The following is a 23086-nucleotide window of genomic DNA, read 5'->3' on the forward strand; positions in this document are numbered from 1 at the left end:
TCAAGATCTATGTTCCCCCCATTTTTTATTTTTTTTATAAACGATTACATATTTTTTAAATAGCGCCCCTTGTGTGCACTTCCGGTAATACTGTATACCCCGGTATGGTACAGAAACAGTATGACTGTATGAAAATCTGGATGAAAGGTGAAACACGCAAAAGAAAATACATGACCAAAAGTATGTGCACACCTGCTCATCGGCTGAGCCATTGTTGCTACTAGACGTTTCCACTTCACAATAACAGCACTTACAGTTGACCGGGGCAGCTCTAGCAGGGCAGAAATGTGATGAACTGACTTGTTGTAAAGGTGGCATCCTATAATAGTGCCACATTGAAAGTCGCTGAGCTCTTCAGTAAGGCCAATCTACTGCCAGTGTTTGTCTATGGACATTGCATGGCTGTGTGCTCGATTTTATACACCTGTCAGCAATGGGTGTGGCTGAAATAGCTGAATCCACTAATTTGAAGGGGTGTCCACATACCTTTTGTGTGTGTATATATAGTGTAAATGATGTGCCAGAAAACGGCCGGTGCTAATGGAAAACACTGTCTTAACGCTGTGGGTCTTTCTTCTATGTTGGCAGGAGACGTCGCTGACACAGCGGAGCCCGGTAGTGGGGAGGAGAGCGGAGGTAGCTGGGGAGGACAGCCAGTATGATTGGTGTAGAACAACAGACTGACAGCATGGTAAGGCAATCAGACAGCACCACGGGAGCAAATGGGAGGGAAGCTGCTGTCATTTCATGTCTCACTGGCTTATTCTTCTTCCTGTGACGTTTCTCACACAAGTACTCCACATTCGGCTACTATGCTTCAGTATGGAATGATACAGTGATGAAAATTGACCCATGGGGATAAATGTTTATTGTTTTAAAATCGAATTAATGTTTAGTTGCAGTATGGTATGACCTCTCAGTATCATCATTTTGTATATGGTCTCTGACACTCATCACCAATAAGGCTCTATGTAGACTTTTAGAAACATTGCAGCTGTTTTCACATGCCTAAACCACGTAGAGGATATTCGTTGAATGTTTCAAACGTGCTGTGTTGGGAAGCCAATGGTACAGACAAGTCCCTGAAGGCTCTTTTCATCACAGCATGAACCCATCCACTCCAGACCCTATTGAATTCAAAACAGGGTTGAACATGTTTTGGCTGATGACACACATTTCTACACCACACTCACAAACACCTGAGGACGGAGTAGTGGTTGAATGTGTGCCCTGTGCCTTCTGGTGACCCCTCACCTCTCACTAGGCTGGGGCATTTTATGTTCCTGTTTGCTGCATTCAGAACAGGGGTTCCTTCATACTGCATGGTTCGCGTTAAAGAGTGTCTGCCTTTAAAAAGCAATGAATCCCTTTTGAAAATGGCCTATGTGGCATCGATATGAGTCATAAACAGTTATTCTAGTGTCAAAATTGGCTACAACGTGTAAATAGGATTATTCTGGTCATAAAGTAACTTGTACTTAATACTTAAACGAACACCTTAGTTAGATGTAAAATTGTGCAACCAAAACATCCTTGGCAAAAACCTCAACATTTATTACAGATTTCTTGAGTTATCTATGTTTCATTCTGCGGGTTTTGAGAAAGTGAAACGGGCTACATTGTCTCATAGGGGACAGACATTATTAACCAAACGCGGAATCAGTCAGGAAACACCTCCCAAGACTGAAATCTCGTTTTTCTAATGAGCAATAGAAAAACAAACGTGCCAATCGGCTCTTTAACGCAGAATTCGTTTTTTCACACAGAAAAAGTAAAACAAAATATCTTGCTGCATTTTGTAAACTGAGATCTAAAATGTAATTTCTGCTCAGCTTCAGACACATTTTGTAGTTGTTTCAGTTGCACTCTGAGGAAAAATCTTTGATCTTGTCTTCAGACCAATCAAATTCCCGCATTCATGAACGGGCATTTGATCAGCAGACAGCGCTCTGACGGTTGTTTTTCTCGTGTTGTTTTAGCAAGTTAAAATGCAAGATTAACTTTTAGCAAAACATTAGGAAATGTAGCTGGCAATGTTATTTCTATATACAGTGCATTCGGAAACTATTCAGACCCCTTCCCTTTTTCCACATTTTGTTATGTTACAGCCTTATTCTAAAATGGATTAAATAAATGTTTTTCCTCATCAGTCTACACACAATACCCCATAATGACAAAACATTATTTTTGAAATTTTTGCAAATGTATTCAGACCATTTGCTATGAGACTCGAAATTGACCTCCGGTGCATCCTGTTTACATTGATCATCCTTGATGTTTCTACAACTTGATTGGAGTCCACCTGTGGTAAAATTCAATTAATTGGACATGATTTGGAAAGGCACACACCTGTCTATATAAGGTCCCACAGTTGACAGTGCATGTCAGAGCAAAAACCAAGCCACGAGGTCGAAGGAATTGTCCGTAGAGCTCCGAGACAGGATTGTATCGAGGCACAGATCTGGGGAAGGGTACCAAAAAATGTCTGCACTGTTGAAGGTCCCCAGGAACACAGTGGTCTCCATCATTCTTAAATGGAAGAAGTTTGGACCCACCAAGACTCTTCCTAGAGCTGGCCGCTCGGCCAAACTGAGCAATCGGGGGGAAGGGCCTTGGTCAGGGAGGTGACCAAGAACCCGATGGTCACTCTCCACAGAGGAACTCTGGAGCTCTGTCAGATGGGAGAACCTCCCATGAGGAGGTTAGCACGGCTGCTGCTTCGACTTCCGCTGCCCAGCTAGCTCACCATCGCCCAGCCCTGCCTCGTCATGGTGAGCATGTCATCATGAATCCATCTGGGATTTTTCTGCAGTTGATGAACCACCCACACACCCCAAAATGCGAGTGTTCCCCTCTACAGTGATCAATGGAAAATCGCAGTGTTTCTCATCGGAGTTGTATGGACAGTTTTTTTTGTTTTTGTTTTTACTGGCTGAAATACTGTTCGACAAGGGGTGGTGTTTTCTGTAAAATGTTTAGACATTTCTCAGAGGCCACTTCTTGGAGACTGATATAAGGATTGTAAGCACCTTCGCGGGGGGGAGTTCAGGAATTCCCATCCCTTATTGAATTTTTGGACAGCTGCAGCCCTGACATTTTCCCTAACATCAATAGACTAGGTTGAGAGGTTGAGAGCTTCAAGTTCCTTGGTGTCCACATCACCAACAACCAACATGGTCCAAACACACCAAGACAGTTGTGAAGAGGGCACGACAAAGCCTATTCCCCCTCAGGAGACTGAGAAGATTTGGCATGGGTCCTCAGATCCTCAAAAAGTTATACTGCTGCACCATCGAGAGCATCCTGACTGGTTGCATCACTGCCTGGTATGGCAACTGCTTGGTCTCCAACCGCAAGGCACTACAGAGGGTAGTGGGTACGGCCAAGCTTCCTGCCATCCAGGACCTCTATACCAGGCGGTGTCAGAGGAAGGCCCTAAAAATTGTCAGACCCCAGCCACCCTAGTCATAGACGGTTCTCTCTGCTACCGCACAGCAAGCGGTACCGGAGCGGCAAGTCTAGGTCCAAAAGGCTTCTTAACAGCTTCTACCCCAAAGCCATAAGACAGCTAATCAAATGGCTACCCGCACCCCCTCTTTTACGCTGCTGCTGCTCTGTTTATTATCTATGCATAGTCACTTTAATTCTACCTACATGTACATATTACCTCAATTACCTCGACTAACTTGTGCTCCCGTACATTGACTCTGTACCGTTACCCCCTGCGGATAGCCTCGCTACTGTTATTTTCCTGCTGCTCTTTAATATATATAAATAAACAATTTTGGTATGTATTTTTTTTACTTTGAACTTATTTTTCTTAACTGCATTGTTGGTTAAGGGCTTGTAAGTAAGCATTTCACTGTAAGGTCTACACCTGCTGTATCCGGCGCATGTGACAAATACAATTTGATTTGGTACTAAGGGCCATCACCTTTCCTATGACTTCATGTACTGTTGAGAGACTCTTCTCCACATCAGATCTTGCATGCTGACTGCACGTCTCAACAATTTAGCCCTGTTGTCGTTTGAAAGGGAACTCAGTGACTTGGACTGTGACGAAATAATCTCCATCTGCAACACCAAGCCTAGGCGTCTATGCCTTGTGCTGTAAAACTTGAAGAACACAAGAAATGTAAGCCTGAATACTGTTTATTTATGATTTAGCCTCATATGTTCATGCCGGCCTTGATAGGTTGATAGACGTGTTGATGTGTTTTGATTATAAGTGAGCTACCCACTGTGATATTAGGCTATGTATGATGATTTCATGTTTTCCTTCCTGCCTTGGTAGGCTACGTATGCGTTTGCTGATTCAAGTGATATAGTGTATTCATACCTGCCGTGGTATGATGTATAATGATTTCATCTTTTCATGCCTGAATGCCTACAGTAGCATTTGCTTGTTCAAAGTGAGCTATTCATTTCATACCCGCCATAGAGTTGACGATATAGTGTTTGTATTGTGTGTGGCTGTTTTTATATGGTAAAAAGTGTGCACTCTCGAGCTTAATGAAAACACTTTCACGGCTTTCTATTCTTCCCTGCTTCTTTGTATAATAGTGCAATAAACTGTTTGCGCATATTCCAATCTAGTGACGAGCTGGTGTCCTGAATCCACCTGTTGTGCCTGTACTGTAGATCACTCCTTTGAGTGGGAGTGGTCGATCTTGATAATATGTTGATTATTTCATGAGGTTGGACTGTCGGACTGAACACTTCATCCATTATCTGTATTTTGTGATGGTACAATACAGAGATGAATCAGCAGTGACTAGCATCCAAGCCTTCAGCTGCTGTGAAGTGTAGGAACTCCTCAAGTATCCCGTTCTCATGTAACGCAACACCACAGGAATCTGTTCCTTTTCTTACCTCTGAGCTTATCTGGTCCCCTAGTCTAACATATCAGCCATAAGGGCTAGGCCTATTATTTAATTCTGGATATCATGGTGGATGTATTTCGCATTTGCTATGATTTTAGGTAATTCAGAGAAGCCTACATCAGTTTCTCATAGAATTTCTCACACAGGGCTCCTTTCATTCACAGAGACTACACCACTGATGTATGGGTATCTTTGCTGGGAAAATGTTGGCCCAGTCACTTTAACTCACGCCCAGCCACATGGCAATTTCTGCCTACGCCTCTGTACACATCAAAGGTTATATGCAAATCATAATCTTGGTGTGCAAGGCCCAGTTACTGTCTGAATGCCTCGTGGAAGACTGTGGCAGTCTTAAAACACCAGCCTGTTAGCACCTAATTGATACGAGTCAAAACACAAGCTATAGGGCCCAGGTGGTGAAACGGGTGGTCTAGATTAGTCCAGGTCTGTCCACACTCCACACATTTCTGGGCTTTGTGAGAGTATTCTTTACTCCCCTGTATCCACATCTTGCAGCAAGTATCCACGTTTGTGTCAGCACAGACTTAGAAAGGATGCCCTCTTGTGGCTGATATGGTGATCATTTCAAAAACAGTTAAGGACAGTGCTGAAGCATCAGCTGGGTGATTCTCACAAACTTGGTAATTCTATTGGTACATTTTAAAAAGACAAAGACAATTTATTTTGTAATTGTTAAAATACTATCTCAAATTATTGTCTATGTTAAATTAATTTTCTTAATTGATCAGAATTTTTTTATTTTATTGCACCTTTTCCAAGAGGATGCACAAAATAATCTCATTATTTTAAGACTTATAAAGTAGGATTTAAAAAAAACTATTTCCCCAAAATATATGTATATTTTAATAAGTTCTCATTACCGTAATGTTCATAAACTGGATTATTTTATTATTTCAGTTTTTAAACTATTCAATAAAGTAATCAAATATAAAGAGCAAATTACACATTTTACGCACAGCTCAAATATTTTGAATGTTGTAATATTATTCTAGGAATATATGATACCTTCCCCTCTTGGACAGTGTTGGGACTCTGGGTTCTCGGAGATGGCTGAGGCTGCTCCATGACTTGGACAACGATGGGGTTCTCCCTATTTGGAGCCTCTGGTTCATCCATAATTGATTGAAGTGTAAGATCTATTGCCTGCGTTTTAGTTTTTTCATTTCATAGTACATCGTGGATTTCTGTCTCCATTTCTGCTGTTGTTTTTGTGTTGTTTAGCAGTCAAGTCTGCCACAGACATAAGAAGTCCATTTCTCTTTCATTTTTTGGTACCTGTGAAAATATGGAAATGAATACATTACATTTCATGATAGCCACTGTTTTTATGAACAGTCCCTCCCTTATTCCTCTTGTGTAATTACATAAACAGCTAAACTCCATTAGTATGCAATTACAATGCAATAACATGATTACAGTGTTACTAGTGTAGGATAAATAGGACTTTAAAGTGTGACCAATTTGGTTGCATTTGCATTGAAATATTTTGCTTTGCGACGTGGAGTTTTATTTTGGGAGCAGCAGTGCGACTAAAAGAAAATCCAAGACAATTCGTAACAATATTTCAGTGCAACACTTCTCTACGCTGTTCAAACAAGACAGGCTGCCTCCTGCGGCTGCTTGCTTCCAGTTCCCGGGCCACACACAGGAAGCCCCGCCCCCTGTCACTCAAGCAGGAAACAAAAAGTTCCTCCACGCTGTTTATTCCCTCAGCATGCTGTCAATACATGCACTCAACATACAGTGCATTCGGAAAGAAGGCCCCCCAATTGACAGTGCATGTCAGAGCAAAAACCAAACCATGAGGTCGAAGGAATTGTCCGTAGAGCTCCGAGACAGGATTGTGTCGAGGCACAGATCTGGGGAAGGGTACCAAAACATTTCTGCAGCACTGAATGTCCCCAAGAACACAGTGGCCTCCATCATTCTTAAATGGAAGAAGTTTGGAACCACCAAGACATTTCCTAGAGCTGGCCGCCGGGCCAAACTGAGCAATCGGGGAAGAAGGGCCTTGGTCAGGGAGGTGAGCAAGAACCCGATGGTCTCTCTGACAGAGCTCCTCTGTGGAGATGGGAGAACCTTCCAGAAGGACAACCATCTCTGCAGCACTCCAACAATCAGGCCTTTATGGTAGAGTGGCCAGACGGAAGCCACTCCACAGTAAAAGGCACTTGACAGCCTGCTTGGAGTTTGCCAAAAGGCACCTAAAGAACTCTGACCATGAGAAACAAGATTCTCTGGTCTGGTGAAACAAAGATTTGACTCTTTGGCCTGAATGCCAAGCATCTCGTCTGGAGGAAACCTGGCACCATCCCTACGGTGAAGCATGGTGGTGGCATCATCATGCTGTGGGGATGTCTTTCAGTGGCAGGAACTGGGAGACTAGTCAGGATCAAGGAAAAGATGAACAGAGCAAAGTACATAGAGATCCTTGATGAAAACCTGCTCCAGAGCACTCAGGACCTCAGACTGGGTGAAGGTTAAACTTCCAACAGGACAACGACCCTAAGCACACAGCCAAGACCACTTTTGAGTTCAGAAAAAATCAGAAACTAGATTTGTAAGTGTAGTGTGCCTTTTTTTTTAAAGCCTCTAAATTATAAATGTTAACTCAGTGTTTCCCCTAGATTTTTGTTTTGCAGTGGTGGGATGTGAAAGGGTCGTGGGAGGGGTGGTGGTTGTAGATTTTCAGGTTTTCATTTTTTCAGGTATGAATATGTAAAGTGGTACATATTCATGCCTCCTGACAAAGTTGGTAGACTTTAGAAAGGCAAGCAATTACTAAATGTACTGAATAAGACTCACATTCCTTTCAATCTTTTACCCAGTTTTTAGCAGAGATGCAGAGAGGCATCTTCAGTTTCTAAAAAAAGAATCAACATTCTGGAGGCTACAGACAGCTCAAGAGGGATGCTTAGATATGCAGAAAAATAAACATATTTTTGACATAGATTTAAGCATAATGATTATGGCTCTAGATTGCAGGAGAAGCACTTTCAGATGTTTGAAAAATGCAAAATTCTTATTAGAGTGCTCTGCCTGGTGCATGTCTATACAGTTGCTGAGTACAGAGAAGATGAATTATGACACAGCCTGTTATTGGGTGAATGGCAGGGCATTAAATCTTCTTCTACAGCAATAACTAAATATTCTATACATTCTATACATGTTCAGGAGTAGAGTCAGTCAGTCACTTAGTCAGGACGAGTGAAAATTGTTTATCAAAGCATCAGGCAGGGACCATCCTTCCCCGTTTGTGTGACTATAAATCGATAATGTGCCGGTTCAGCTCGTGACCCAGTCGTTCTGGTTGGGTGGATCTGGAGAATTCCACCCTGCCCCTCTGCACAGGCCTGGGCCCTTTGTGTGCCAGGCGAGAGCCAAGCTCTAATTGTCTATGGGGGCCGGTGGGTGGACAGTCTGCCCACTGGGGTGCTCTGAATGAATGGGAAGGTTGGCTGACCCATTCTTCTTGTCAAATGTCTCCTGGACAAGGAACATTTCTGTGGGAAAATCTTGTGTTCTCCTGGCTTTTGTATACCCCAAATAATATTATTTCTATGAACAGCATGGCGTGAAATGGAACTGTTAAATTATATGCAATTCCTAAATCTGTCTTCTCTATGACCTCTGCTATCTGCATGATTAATCATCAACACTCAGGTTGGGGACAGACGGCGCATCTCAGTACGGAGCGCAGTTCACAATCTATGAATCATCTCATCAGGTGGTAGCTTTTTTTCTTGTGACCGGTAAGATGCATTTACTGCAGCATAGCCTATGCTACAGGAATAATAGGACTAATATACAGTCCCTTCAGAAAGTATTCATTCCCCTTGACTTATTCAACATTTTGTGTTACAGCCTGAATTCAAAATTGATTAAATTGATTTTTATTTCACCCATCTAGACACAATAAAATTAAGTTTTTAAAAAGGTTTGCTAATTTATTGAAAATGAGTTACAGAAATATCTAATTTACATAAGTATTCACACCTTTGCTATGACCTTCCAAATTAAGCTCAGGTGCAATTTCCTTTGATCATCCTTGATCTCACTACAACTTGATTGGAGTCCACCTGTGGCCAATTGTTTGGACATGATTTAGAAAGAAACACACCTGTCTATATAAGGTCCCACAGTTGACAGTGTATGCCAGTGCAGAAACAATACAATGAAGTCCAAGGAACTGTCCGTAGATCTCTGTGATATAATTGTGATGAGGCATATACAGTTGAAGTCGGAAGTTTACATACACTTAGGTTCGAGTCATTAAAACTTGTTTTTCAACCACTCAACACCTTTCTTGTTAAACTATAGTTTTGGCAAGTTGGTTAGGACATCTACTTTGTGCATGACAAGTAATTTTTCCAACAATTGTTTACAGACAGATTATTTCACTTATAATTCACTGTATCACAATTCCAGTGGGACAGAAGTTTACATGCACTAAGTTGACTGTGCCTTTAAACAGCTTGGAAAATTCCAGAAAATGATGTAATGACTTTAGAAGCTTCTGATAGGCTAATTGACATCATTTGAGTCAATTGGAGGTGTACCTGTAGATGTATTTCAAGGCCTACCTTCAAACTCAGTGCCTCTTTGCTTGACATCATGGGAAAATCAAAAGAAATCAGCCAAGACCCCAGAAAAAAAATTGTAGACCTCCACAAGTCTGGTTCATCCTTGGGAGCAATTTCCAAACGCCTGAAGGTACCACGTTCATCTGTACAAACAATCGTACGCAAGTATAAACACCATGGGACCACGCAGCCGTCATACTGCTCAGGAAGGAGACGCGTTCTGTCTCCTAGAGATGAATGCACTTTGGTGCGAAAAGTGCAAATCAATACCAGAACAACAGCAAAGGACCTTGTGAAGATGCTGGAGGAAACAGGTACAAAAGTATCTTTATCCATAGTAAAACGAGTCCTATATTGACATAACCTGAAAGGCCGCTCAGCAAGGAAGAAGCCACTGCTCCAAAACCGCCATAAAAAAGCCAGACAACGGTTTGCAACTGCACATGGGGACAAAGATCATAGTTTTTGGAGAAATGTCCTCTGGTCTGATGAAACAAAAATAGAACTGTTTGGCCATAATGACCATCGTTATGTTTGGAGGAAAAGGGGTGTAACTTGCAAGCCGAAGCACACCATCCCAACCGTGAAGCACGAGGGTGGCAGCATCATGCTGTGGGGGTGCTTTGCTGCAGGAGGGACTCGTGCACTTCACAAAATAGATGGCATCATGTGTGGATATATTGAAGTAACATCTCAAGACATCAGTCAGGAAGTTAAAGCTTGGTCGCAAATGGGTCTTCCAAATGGACAATGACCCCAAGCATACTTCCAAAGTTGTGGCAAAATGGCTTAAGGACAAGAAAGTCAAAGTATTGGAGTGGCCATCACAAAGCCCTGACCTCAATCCTATAGAATGTGCCGAAATTCACCCAACTTATTGTGGGAAGCTTGTGGAAGGCTACCCGAAACATTTGACCCAAGTTAAACAATTTAAAGGAAAGGCTACCAAATACTAATTGAGTGTATGTACACTTCTGAGCCACTGGGAATGTGATAAAAGAAATAAAAGCTGAAATAAATCATTCTCTCTACTATTATTCTGACATTTCACTTTCTTAAAATAAAGTGGTGATCCTAACTGACCTAAGACAGGGAATTTTTACTAGGATTAAATGTCAGGAATTGTGAAAAACTGAGTTTAAATGTATTTGACTAAGGTGTATGTAAACTTCCAATTTCAACTGTATATGGGGAAGGGTATAAAACAATTTCTAGTGTTGAAAGTTTCTAAGAGGACAATGGTCTCCATCACTGAGAAATTGAAAAAAATATGGAACTACCCAGACTGCCTAGAGCTGGCCGTCCGACCAAACTGAGCAACCAGGCAAGAATTACCTTGGTCAGCGAGGTTACTAAGAACCCAATGACTACTCTGACAGAACTGCAGAGTTCCTTGCCTGCAATGGGAGAACCTGCCAGAAGGACAACAGTGTCTACAGCACTTCACCAATCTGGGCTTCATGGGAGAGTGGCCAGTGGGTGTGACTGGCTCCCAAGTGGGTCAGCCTATGCCCTCCCAGGCCCTGCCTAGTCAGGTGAAATCCATAGATTAGGGCCTAATGAATTTATTTCAATTGACTGATTTCCTCATATGAACTGTAACTCAGTAAAATTAATGAAATTGTTGCATGTTATGTTTATATTTTTGTTCAGTATATGTGACCCACCATCTCTTTTCAGTCTTATGTTCCAAAATTTGAAATAGTGTTTTTTACATTGGATAAAAGTACAGACTCTGAGCTTCAAAATGGCATATCATCCACTATAGTTGGAGGAAACATGGGGAAGTAATGCTGGTTTAATAGTTGATACATTTATAATCCCATTTAGGAGAAAAAGGCATTCAAACATTTTGCTGTGAAATTACCTAAATGGATTCTCTGAACATTATCTCACCAAGTTACCCCATTAGGCAAACCTTTTACAGTATTAAATTACCTATTGTTGTATAGCTTTAGTGCTGTACTTTGGTTACGCCCATTTAGCATCACCCTCTAAAGCCTTAGACCCACCCATCTCTTAAAGAATATACAGTGGGGGAAAAAAGTATTTAGTCAGCCAACAATTGTGCAAGTTATCCCACTTAAAAAGATGAGAGAGGCCTGTAATTTTCATCATAGGTACACGTCAACTATGACAGACAAATTGAGAAAAAAAATTCCAGAAAATCACATTGTAGGATTTTTAATGAATTTATTTGCAAATTATGGTGGAAAATAAGTATTTGGTCACCTACAAACAAGCAAGATTTCTGGCTCTCACAGACCTGTAACTTCTTCTTTAAGAGGCTCCTCTGTCCTCCACTCGTTACCTGTATTAATGGCACCTGTTTGAACTTGTTATCAGTATAAAAGACACCTGTCCACAACCTCAAACAGTCACACTCCAAACTCCACTATGGCCAAGACCAAAGAGCTGTCAAAGGACACCAGAAACAAAATTGTAGACCTGCACCAGGCTGGGAAGACTGAATCTGCAATAGGTAAGCAGCTTGGTTTGAAGAAATCAACTGTGGGAGCAATTATTAGGAAATGGAAGACATACAAGACCACTGATAATCTCCCTCGATCTGGGGCTCCACGCAAGATCTCACCCCGTGAGGTCAAAATGATCACAAGAACGGTGAGCAAAAATCCCAGAACCACACGGGGGGACCTAGTGAATGACCTGCAGAGAGCTGGGACCAAAGTAACAAAGCCTACCATCAGTAACACACTACGCCGCCAGGGACTCTAATCCTGCAGTGCCAGATGTGTCCCCCTGCTTAAGCCAGTACATGTCCAGGCCCATCTGAAGTTTGCTAGAGTGCATTTGGATGATCCAGAAGAGGATTGGGAGAATGTCATATGGTCAGATGAAACCAAAATATAACTTTTTGGTAAAAACTCAACTCGTCGTGTTTGGAGGACAAAGAATGCTGAGTTGCATCCAACGAACACCATACCTACTGTGAAGCATGGGGGTGGAAAAATCATGCTTTGGGGCTGTTTTTCTGCAAAGGGACCAGGACGACTGATCTGTGTAAAGGAAAGAATGAATAGGGCCATGTATCGTGAGATTTTGAGTGAAAACCTCCTTCCATCAGCAAGGGCATTGAAGATGAAACGTGGCTGGGTCTTTCAGCATACAATGATCCCAAACACACCGCCCGGGCAACGAAGGAGTGGCTTCGTAAGAAGCATTTCAAGGTCCTGGAGTAGCCTAGCCAGTCTCCAGATCTCAACCCCATAGAAAATCTTTGGAGGGAGTTGAAAGTCCGTGTTGCCCAGCGACAGCCCCAAAACATCACTGCTCTAGAGGAGATCTGCATGGAGGAATGGGCCAAAATACCAGCAACATTGTGTGAAAACCTTGTGAAGATTTACAGAAAACGTTTGACCTGTGTCATTGCCAACAAAGGGTATATAACAAAGTATTGAGAAACTTTTGTTATTGACCAAATACTTATTTTCCACCATAATTTGCAAATAAATTCATTAGAAATCCTACAATGTGATTTTCTGGATTTTTTTCCCTCATTTTGTCTGTCATAGTTGACGTGTACCTATGATGAAAATTACAGGCCTCTCTCATCTTTTTAAGTGGGAGAACTTGCACAATTGGTGGCTGACTAAATACTTTTTTTCCCCACTGTACATTGGAACACATGCGAATGTGGCCATGTGCTAAAGCAGTGAGGTAGTGCTTAAAAAACAAAATATTTCAACAAAATACTTTATTAACTTCAAGTGTTAAAGGTAGTAGTCTACAATTAGGAAAAACTTAACACGCAAACACATAAAGGTGAAAACAATATCTAGACGATCCTTTGAGTAACTTTGGTTCAGGTCATGTTATGATATGAACAAAGGAATCTAGCCTGAGAGCATACAACAACAGCGCCGGAGAAGATGGCTGCCTTTTTACAGCCCTCTAACCAATTGTACTATTATGTGTGTTTTTCCGCGTTATTTGTAATTTATTTTGTACATAATGTTTCTGCCATCGTCTCTTATAACCAAAAAGAGCTTCTGGATATCAGGACAGCGATTACTCACCTCGCATTGGACGAAGATTTTTTCTGCAACGAGGCGGCCGCGAAGGATATCCTACAAACACCCGACAAGGCCCAAATCCCCGTCATTCGCGTGAGGAAGAGACGGAGATATCGCGGACGCAGATCCGGGTGCCTTGTAAGGATCCGACGGCGAGCGAGTAAACTGCCTCTCCCATCAATCCTATTAGCCAACGTTCAAGCTTTTGAGAATAAAATGGACGATTTAAGATTACGGTTATCCTACCAACGGGACATTAAAAACTGTAATATCTTATGTTTCACGGAGTCGTGGCTGAACGACAACAATGATAACATTCAGCTAGCAGGCTATACGCTACATCGACAGGACAGAACGGCAGACTCTGGTAAGACAAGGGGTGGCGGTCTGTGTATATTTGTAAACAACAGCTGGTGCACAAAATCAAATACTAAGGAAGTCTCGAGGTTTTGCTCGCCTGAGGTAGAGTATCTTATGATAAGCTGTAGACCACACTATTTACCAAGAGAGTTTTCATCTATATTTTTCATAGCTGTCTATTTACCACCACAAACCAATGCTGGCATTAAGATTGCACTGAATGAGTTGTACAAGGCCATTAATCAACAGGAAAACGCTCATCCAGATGCAGCGCTCCTAGTGGCCGGGGACTTTAATGCAGGGAAACTTAAATCCGTTCTACCTAATTTCTACCAGCATGTTAAATGTGCAACCAGAGGGAAAAAAACTCTAGACCACCTTTACTCCACACACAGAGACGCATACAAAGCTCTCCCTCGCCCTCCATTTGGCAAATCTGACCATAACTCTATCCTCCTGATTCCTGCTTATAAGCAAAAACTGAAGCAGGAAGCACCAGTGATTCGGTTAATAAAAAAGTGGTCAGATGACGCAGATGCTAAGCTACAGGACTGTTTTGCTAGCACAGACTGGAACATGTTCCGGGATTCTTCAGACAGCATTGAGGAGTACACCACATCAGTCACTGGCTTCATCAATAAGTGCATCGATGATGTCGTCCCCACAGTGACCGTACGTACATACCCCAACCAGAAGCCATGGATTACAGGAAACATCCGCACTGAGCTAAAGGGTAGAGCTGCCGCTTTCAAGGAACGGGACTCTAACCCGGACGCTTATAAGAAATCCCGCTATGACCTCCGACGAACCATCAAACAGGCAAAGAGTCAATACAGCTCTAAGATTGAATCATACTACACTGGCTCTGACGCTCGTCGGATGTGGCAGGGCTTGAAAACTATTACAGACTACAAAGGGAAGCACAGCCGCGAGCTGCCCAGTGACACAAGCCTACCAGACGAGCTAAACCACTTCTATGCTCGCTTCGAGGCAAGCAACACTGAAGCATGCATGAGAGCACCAGCTGTTCCGGATGACTATGTGATCACGCTCTCCGTAGCCGATGTGAGTAAGACTTTTAAGCAGGTCAACATTCACAAGGCCGCAGGGCCAGACGGATTACCAGGACGTGTACTCCGAGCATGTGCTGACCAACTGGCAAGTGTCTTCACTGACATTTTCAACATGTCCCTGACTGAGTCTGTAATACCAACATGTTTCAAGCAGACCACCATTGTCCCCGTGCCCAAGAACTCTAAGATAACCTGCCTAAATGACTACCGACCCGTAGCACTGACGTCTGTAGCCATGAAGTGCTTTGAAAGACTGGTCATGGCTCACATCAACAGCATAATCCCAGAAACCCTAGACCCACTCCAATTTGCATACTGCCCCAACAGATCCACAGATGATGCAATCTCTATCGCACTCCACACTGCCCTTTCCCACCTGGACAAGAGGAACACCTACGTGAGAATGCTATTCATTGACTACAGCTCAGCATTCAACACCATAGTGCCCTCTAAGCTCATCACTAAGCTAAGGATCCTGGGACTAAACACCTCCCTCTGCAACTGGATCCTGGACTTCCTGACGGGCCGCCCCCAGGTGGTAAGGGTAGGTAACAACACATCTGCCACACTGATCCTCAACAAGTGGGCCCCTCAGGGGTGCGTGCTCAGTCCCCTCCTGTACTCTCTGTTCACCCATGACTGCATGGCCAGGCACGACTCCAACACCATCATTAAGTTTGCCGACGACACAACAGTGGTAGGCCTGATCACCGACAACGATGAGACAGCCTATAGGGAGGAGGTCAGAGATCTGGCCGTGTGGTGCCAGGACAACAACCTCTCCCTCAACGTGACCAAGACAAAGGAGATGATTGTGGACTACAGGAAAAAAAGAGGACTGAGCACGCCCCCATTCTCATCGACGGGGCTGTAGTGGAACAGGTTGAGAGCTTCAAGTTCCTTGGTGTCCACATCACCAATGAACTATTATGGTCCAAACACACCAAGACAGTCGTGAAGAGGGCACGACAAAGCCTATTCCCCCTCAGGAGACTAAAAAGATTTGGCATGGGTCCTCAGATCCTCAAAAAATTCTACAGCTGCACCATCGAGAGCATCCTGACTGGTTGCATCACCGCCTGGTATGGCAACTGCTTGGCCTCAACCTGCAAGGCACTACAGAGGGTAGTGCGTACGGCCCAGTACATCACTGGGGTAAAGCTTCCTGCCATCCAGGACCTCTATACCAGGCGGTGTCAGAGGAAGGCCCTCAAAATTGTCAAAGAGTGGCGCAGTGGTAGAAATTGTGCTCCTGAGTGGCGCAGTGGTCTAAGGCACTGCATCGCAGTGCTAACTGTGCCACTAGAGATCCTGGTTCGAATCCAGGCTCTGTCGCAGCCGGCCGCGACCGGGAGACTCATGGGCGGCGCACAATTGGCCCAGCGTCGTCCAGGGTAGGGGAGGGAATGGCCGGAAGGGATGTAGCTCAGTTGATAGAGCATGGCGTTTGCAACGCCAGGGTTGTGGGTTCGATTCCCACGGGGGGCCAGTATATTTAAAAAATATATATGTATTCACTAACTGTAAGTCGCTCTGGATAAGAGCGTCTGCTAAATGACGTAAATGTAAATGTAAATGTAAATGTAAAGACTCCAGCCACCCTAGTCATAGACTGTTCTCTCTGCTACCGCACGGCAAGCGGTACCGGAGTGCCAAGTCTAGGTCCAAAAGACTTTTCAACAGCTTCTACCCCCAAGCCATAAGACTCCTGAACAGCTAATCATGGCTACCCGGACTATTTGCACTGCCCCCCCACCCCATCCTTTTTACGCTGCTGCTACTCTGTTAAGTATTTATGCATAGTCACTTTAACTCTACCCACATGTACATATTACCTCAACTACCTCAACTAGCCGGTGCCCCCGCACATTGACTCTGCAACGGTACCCCCCTGTATATATAGCCTCCCTACTGTCACTTTATTTTACTTCTGCTCTTTTTTTCTCAACACTTTTTTTGTTGTTGTTTTATTCTTACTTTTTTGTTTAAAATAAATGCACTGTTGGATAAGGGCTGTAAGTAAGCATTTCACTGTAATGTCTGCACCTGTTGTATTCGGCGCATGTGACCAATACAATTTGATTTGATTTGATTTGATGTTTGTCCTGCCCTTTGGAGCAGCATGTAATGTACATGGCCTTTTCATTGCAAAAGTCCTGATCTTCTAAAAAAATATGTTTGCCGGGATGTGTCCAGTCCAGGGGATGCTTGCACATCTCTGGGAGGAAGGACGTCAACATTGCACAGCAGCTGAAACCTGGTTCCATCTGAGTGAAAGCTCCTTGGCCACAACAACACCAGGCTCCAGATAATTAAAGTTGTAAAGGAGGAAAGCAGACAAAACTAGACAAGACATTAACACCTTGCATACCAGCAATAACATTAGTTGACCCCAAGTCCAAGCAATGACTCAAAGTACAAAGAAGAAATACCTGAAATGTTGCTTGTTCACCCTCAATCATCTCCTTGTACAAGCGGCGGAGAGTGGGTTTATGCTGAAAGACAAATTCCAGAAAAATAGGTTAAAACATGAATGAATGAATGTTCTATTGCTTGTTCTATTGACTGCTACAGCTGTACTAAAATGCCTTGTACACACTTAACCTGCTTCCAGCCCAACAATGAAGGCAATGCAGACACAAGATAACTAGCTAGATTTAGCAAACATTTACAGTGCGTTCGGAAAATATTCAGACCCCTTGACTTTTTCCACGTTTTGTAACGTTACTGCCATATTCTAAAATGTATTAAACCATTTTTTTTGCCAAAGGTGCTTCAACAAGGTACTGAGTAAAGGGTCTGAATATTTATGTAAATGTAATATTTCAGTTTTATTTTTAATACATTTGCAAACATTTCTGAAAACCTGTTTTTGCTTTGTCATTAGGGGGTATTGTGTGTAGATTGATGAGAAAAAATAAACTAATCCATTTTAGGATAAAGCTGATAAGGCTGTAATGTAACAAAATGTGGAAAAAGTCAAGGGGTCTGAATACTTTCCGAATGCACTGTAGCTTCATAATTACCAGCTGGCTAGATGTAAATGGTATTCATCTAGCTAGCCAGCTAGTTGAACATGCAAAACATCGACCTTGAAATCTATAATCCAATAGCTAGCTAGCTACCTAGCTATTTAGCGATAATTTCATTGTGGCTAGCTAGCTAGCCAACTTAGCATGTTTCCCTATAATAGCACCACAGTGGCTATTTCCGGTAGCTAGGTAGTTAAACATGACAAACTGGCAAACATGAAAGATTATCATTATGTAATGCATGCCTTAGCACATCAGCAATAAACATTAACAGCAGAATGCAACTGGCCACATCTGTAAACAATGGCTCATTGCAGGTCGAAGCAAGCTATAACGGTATCTGAATGCAACTGGCTAGCTAGCTAACAATAGCTAGCAATGAAAAATACTTTTTTTTTTTTTTTTTTTTTTTTTACAGTTGAGACAGCTACATGTACATACGTTATAGTCTTAGCATTTTAACTGTAGACACTCTTACCGGTGTATGGATTATGATGATTCATGGCAGACAAACACTTTCAAAATAATCCTTCCCTCTCGGCTTCAACCAGTCTAGACTGCTTTAGCCACAGAAGACCGAGCTATGTCGATACCAACTGGTATTCCATGTAGTCCATGATGAAAATGTTAGTGAATCCAATGGATCTTTCAAATATCTGGGGTAGCAGAGAGCAGGATGTGCCATTTGACAGAGCATTTTGACGAAAAAACTTTTTTTTTTTTTTTATGTACAAATGCCTCTCCTGTGAAGTAGTGATGTGCGTCAAATGCCCAGATTTCTGTAACGGGTCACATTCTTTGCATTAAAGGCCCAGTGCAGTCAAAAACATGTTTTATATATTTCCACACAGAGGTTGGAATAATACGGTGAAAATGATGATCAGTGGAAGAGCTGTTTGAAAAGACCGCCTGAAATTTCAGGCTGTTGTGACATCACCTGGTGGTAAATTAGTTAATAGACCAATAATAAAGAGTTCCAAACCGCTCTGCCAATAACAACTAGTTTTCAGATTTCCCTCTCCCCACAAAATTCTTGCTTGAGAAATTGCTCTTTGCTAAGAAGCTATTTTTGTTTGTTTTCAATTAAAATGTTCAAAAACAATCATAGTAATGTACTTAATTGTTACCCACTGTTGGTGTGTGTGTGTGGGCACAGTAAACATGGGAGCTTTTGTGTCACTCACACAATACCCCATATGATGCCACCTGTCCTGTGTGCATCTCACCAACTGACAGGACACTAGAGACTGCAGGGCTCCAGTTACAGTCCCAGCCCAGTCAGTCAGTCGGGATATTCCAGGTTGGAGCTAGTGATTAGTTAAAGTGGAACTGACAGCATTTTAACTACTTTGCAGATATGAACCAAACAGACAATCATAATATCAGTCAAAAATATACAATTCCCAGTTTGATTCAAAACCAACTTTTACAAATAGGTTCTATTTGACAATACATTCCATGCCTTGTTGTAATGCATTGTTGGCAGAATAGATGGATGCAGTTCATTGCATGATTCATATAATTCACCAATACATTTCTTGATAGTCCAAAAAGATTGCTATCAGGTTGTAAATCACAGCTGACATGGTACATTATTTGCTTCCGCCACCCATTCGGACTAACTAAGGCTGTGAATGTCAATACAGTCAAACTAGCAAGGGCAATGATCACAAGTCAGTCATAACGTGGCAAATAGGCTAGCGTGTCAAACACAAGGCCCGCAGGCCGAATAGGACACACAAGCAAGTATAAATGAGTCAACAGTTGCGACATCTACTTTATGAAATTACTGCCTGATGCGCTCGCATCGGTGAATTCAACTTCAATTGCGCTGCTTTCGTATGTCCCGTTTACAGCGCACAGTGGAGGGAAAGTGTACAGACATTCCTAGCTAGGATGTTAAAATGCTATATACAGCATCCTATGTACATAAATTGACATTTATAAAGGGCCATATTTTTTCTAATAAAACAATGGCCAGTTTGCGTCGCAGTTGCACCTTTTTTTTGTAAAAACAAATAGGATATGTCTTTTTTTTTATATGGCCCGTGTGCTGATTGAGTTTGACACCCCTGGGCTAGCTAAAGACACGGAGCCGAATGTTAGCTAGCTATCTGCTGGGAGGATGTCATATTGTTGGAGGAGTGGGTGAGTGACTTTTTCCCCTCATATCGTTTTTCGATGGCCACAGCTAGAGGTGCAGGTGTCATTTGGTTAGCTAGCAAGAAATGTGAATCACTTTGCTGGCTAGCTAGCTATGCTGAATGACTGTTATCCACAGTTAGCATATATCTTAGTTGTCAATCAGATGTATTTGGCATCGATCAAATAGGCGGGCAGGCAAGTTCCCATTCAGTTGTCAAAACGTGGTTTGGGGCAAGCATGCAACACATTTTGGGCCAAGCTCTGTGGCCTGACTACTGCAGCACTGTGCATGATATATTTTTTTTAAACAAGAACTCTCCTCCACATGTTTGATAGGGGGAACCCCCCCCCCCCCCCCCCCCCTACACACACACACACACACACAGTTTTGTATTGCTATCCTTGTGGGGACCAAATAATTGATTCCCATCCGAAATCCTATTTTCCCTAACCCTAAATCTAACCTTAACCTAACCATAACCCTATGCCTAACCTTAACCCCTAACATTAAACCTAAAACTATACCTAACCGTAACCCCTAACCTTAAGCCTAACCTTAATTCCAACCCTAACCCTAATTGTAAACCTAACCCCTAACCCTAAAATAGCATTTGTCCTTGTGGGGAACGGTAAAATGTCCCCACTTGTCCAAATGTTCCTTGTTTTACTATCCTTGTGAGGACTTCTGGTACCCACAAGAATAGTTTAAACAAAAACACAAATACACACACTGTCAGACTTCCTGACGGGCCGCCCCCAGGTGGTAAGGGTAGGCGAAAACACATCTGCCACACTGATCCTCAACATGGGGGCCCCTCAGGGGTGCATGCTTAGTCCCCTCCTGTACTCCCTGTTCACCAACGACTGCGTGGCCAAGCACAAGTCGAACACCATCATTAAGTTTGCTGAAGACACAACGGTGGTAGGCCTGATCACCGACAACGACGAGACAGCCTATAGGGAGGAGGTCAGAGGACCTGGCAGTGTGGTGCCAGGACGACAACCTCTCCCTCAACATGAGCAAGACAAAGGAGATGATCGTATACTACAGGAAAAGGAGGGCCGAACACACCCCATTCACATCGACGGGGCTGTAGTGGAGCGGGTCGAGAGTTTTGCAAGTTCCTTGGTGTCCACATCACTAAAACTATCATGGTCCAAACACACCAAGACAGTCGTGAAGAGAGCACGACAACGCCTTTTCCCCCTCAGATCCTCAAAGTTCTATCAGCTGCACCATCGAGAGCATCCTGACCGGTTGCATCACCGCCTGGTATGGCAATTGCTCGGCATCCAACTGTAAGGCGCTACAGAGGGTAGTGTGTACGGCCCAGTACATCACTGGGGCCAAGCTTCCTGCCATCCAGAACCTATATACTAGGCGGTGTCAGGAAGGCCCCAAAAATGGTAAGACCCAAGTCATAGACTGTTCTCTCTGCTACCAAAGAACAAGCGGTACCGGAGCGCCAAGTCTCGGTCCAAAAGGCTCCTTAACAACTTCTTCCCCCAAGCCATGAGACTGCTGAGCAATTAATCAAATGCCCACCTGGACTATTAGCATTGTTTGTTTTTTTACACTGCTGCTACTCGCTGTTTATTATCTATGCATAGTCACTTTACCCCTAGCTACATGTACAAATTACCTCGACTAACCTGTATCCCCGCACATTGATTTGGTACCGGTAACACCTGTATATAGCGTAATTGTTATTTTATTGTTATTATTATTTTTGTTACTTTAGTTTATTTAGTAAATATTTTCTTAACTCTATTTTGTTAAAACTGCATTGTTGGTTAAGGGCTTGTAAGTAAGCATTTCACGGTAAGGTCTACACCTGGTGTATTTGCCGCATGTTTCAAATAAAATTTGATTTGACATATGAGACCATGATCATATATCTGCCCGGTAACTATCAACAGCTGCACCTACCGGCCCTGTGGTTGGTTGAGTGGATGGATGGATGGGTGGCCTCCTTTCCTAAATTAACTTTTAACACTGTGTGGAGACAGGATACAGGAGGCAATATCTAGAACTCACTGACTGACTACTCTGGCTGGCCGGAGTGAGAAAGAGTAGAGGAGCGAGGGGCACACTAAGCCACTCAGTCACACCACAAGATGAGAGCCCCAATGTGCCCTCTAAACAGGAGGCATTTTGCCTCTTGCTAGGCCGTCATTGTAAGTAATAATTTGTTCTTAATGGACTTTTCTGGTTAAATAAAGGTAAAAAAATATAAATAAATAACCATAGTTGGCGCGTGGGTTTCACGTTTGGGGAAGCTATATACACTGCTCAAAAAAATAAAGGGAACACTTAAGCAACACAATGTAACTCTAAGTCAATCACACTTCTGTGAAATCAAACTGTCCACTTAGGAAGCAACACTGATTGACAATAAATTTCACATGCAGTTGTGCAAATGGAATAGACAACAGGTGGAAATTATAGGCAATTAGCAAGACACCCCCAATAAAGGACTGGTTTTGCAGGTGGTGACCACAGACCACTTCTCAGTTCCTATGCTTCCTGGCTGATGTTTTGGTCACTTTTGAATGCTGGCGGTGCTTTCACTCTAGTGGTAGCATGAGACGGAGTCTACAACCCACACAAGTGGCTCAGGTAGTGCAGCTCATCCAGGATGGCACATCAATGCAAGCTGTGGCAAGAAGGTTTGCTGTGTCTGTCAGCGTAGTGTCCAGAGCATGGAGGCGCTACCAGGAGACAGGCCAGTACATCAGGAGACGTGGAGGAGGCCGTAGGAGGGCAACAACCCAGCAGCAGGACTGCTACCTCCGCCTTTGTGCAAGGAGGAGCACTGCCAGAGCCCTGCAACATGACCTCCAGCAGGCCACAAATGTGCATGTGTCTGCTCAAACGGTCAGAAACAGACTCCATGAGGGTGGTATGAGGGCCCGACGTCCACAGGTGGGGGTTGTGCTTACAGCCCAACACCG

At 43.1% G+C, this 23086-nt stretch overlaps 1 protein-coding gene across 1 annotated transcript in view; it reads left to right on the plus strand.

Annotated features, from left to right (window-relative positions):
• The window catches only part of LOC311135950 (phosphatidylinositol-3,5-bisphosphate 3-phosphatase MTMR4-like), a 135262-nt gene that overhangs the window by 11412 nt on the left and 100764 nt on the right, over positions 1 to 23086 (plus strand). Inside the window, exon 2 of the mRNA XM_084169992.1 lies at positions 589 to 691. Coding sequence (XP_084026118.1) covers positions 659 to 691 — 33 coding nt within the window. The 5' untranslated portion in view covers positions 589 to 658. The remainder of the gene's footprint in view (positions 1 to 588; positions 692 to 23086) is intronic.

Source organism: Coregonus lavaretus (genome assembly GCF_964263955.1).
Source record: "Coregonus lavaretus genome assembly, chromosome: 10".
Lineage (NCBI taxonomy): Eukaryota > Metazoa > Chordata > Actinopteri > Salmoniformes > Salmonidae > Coregonus > Coregonus lavaretus.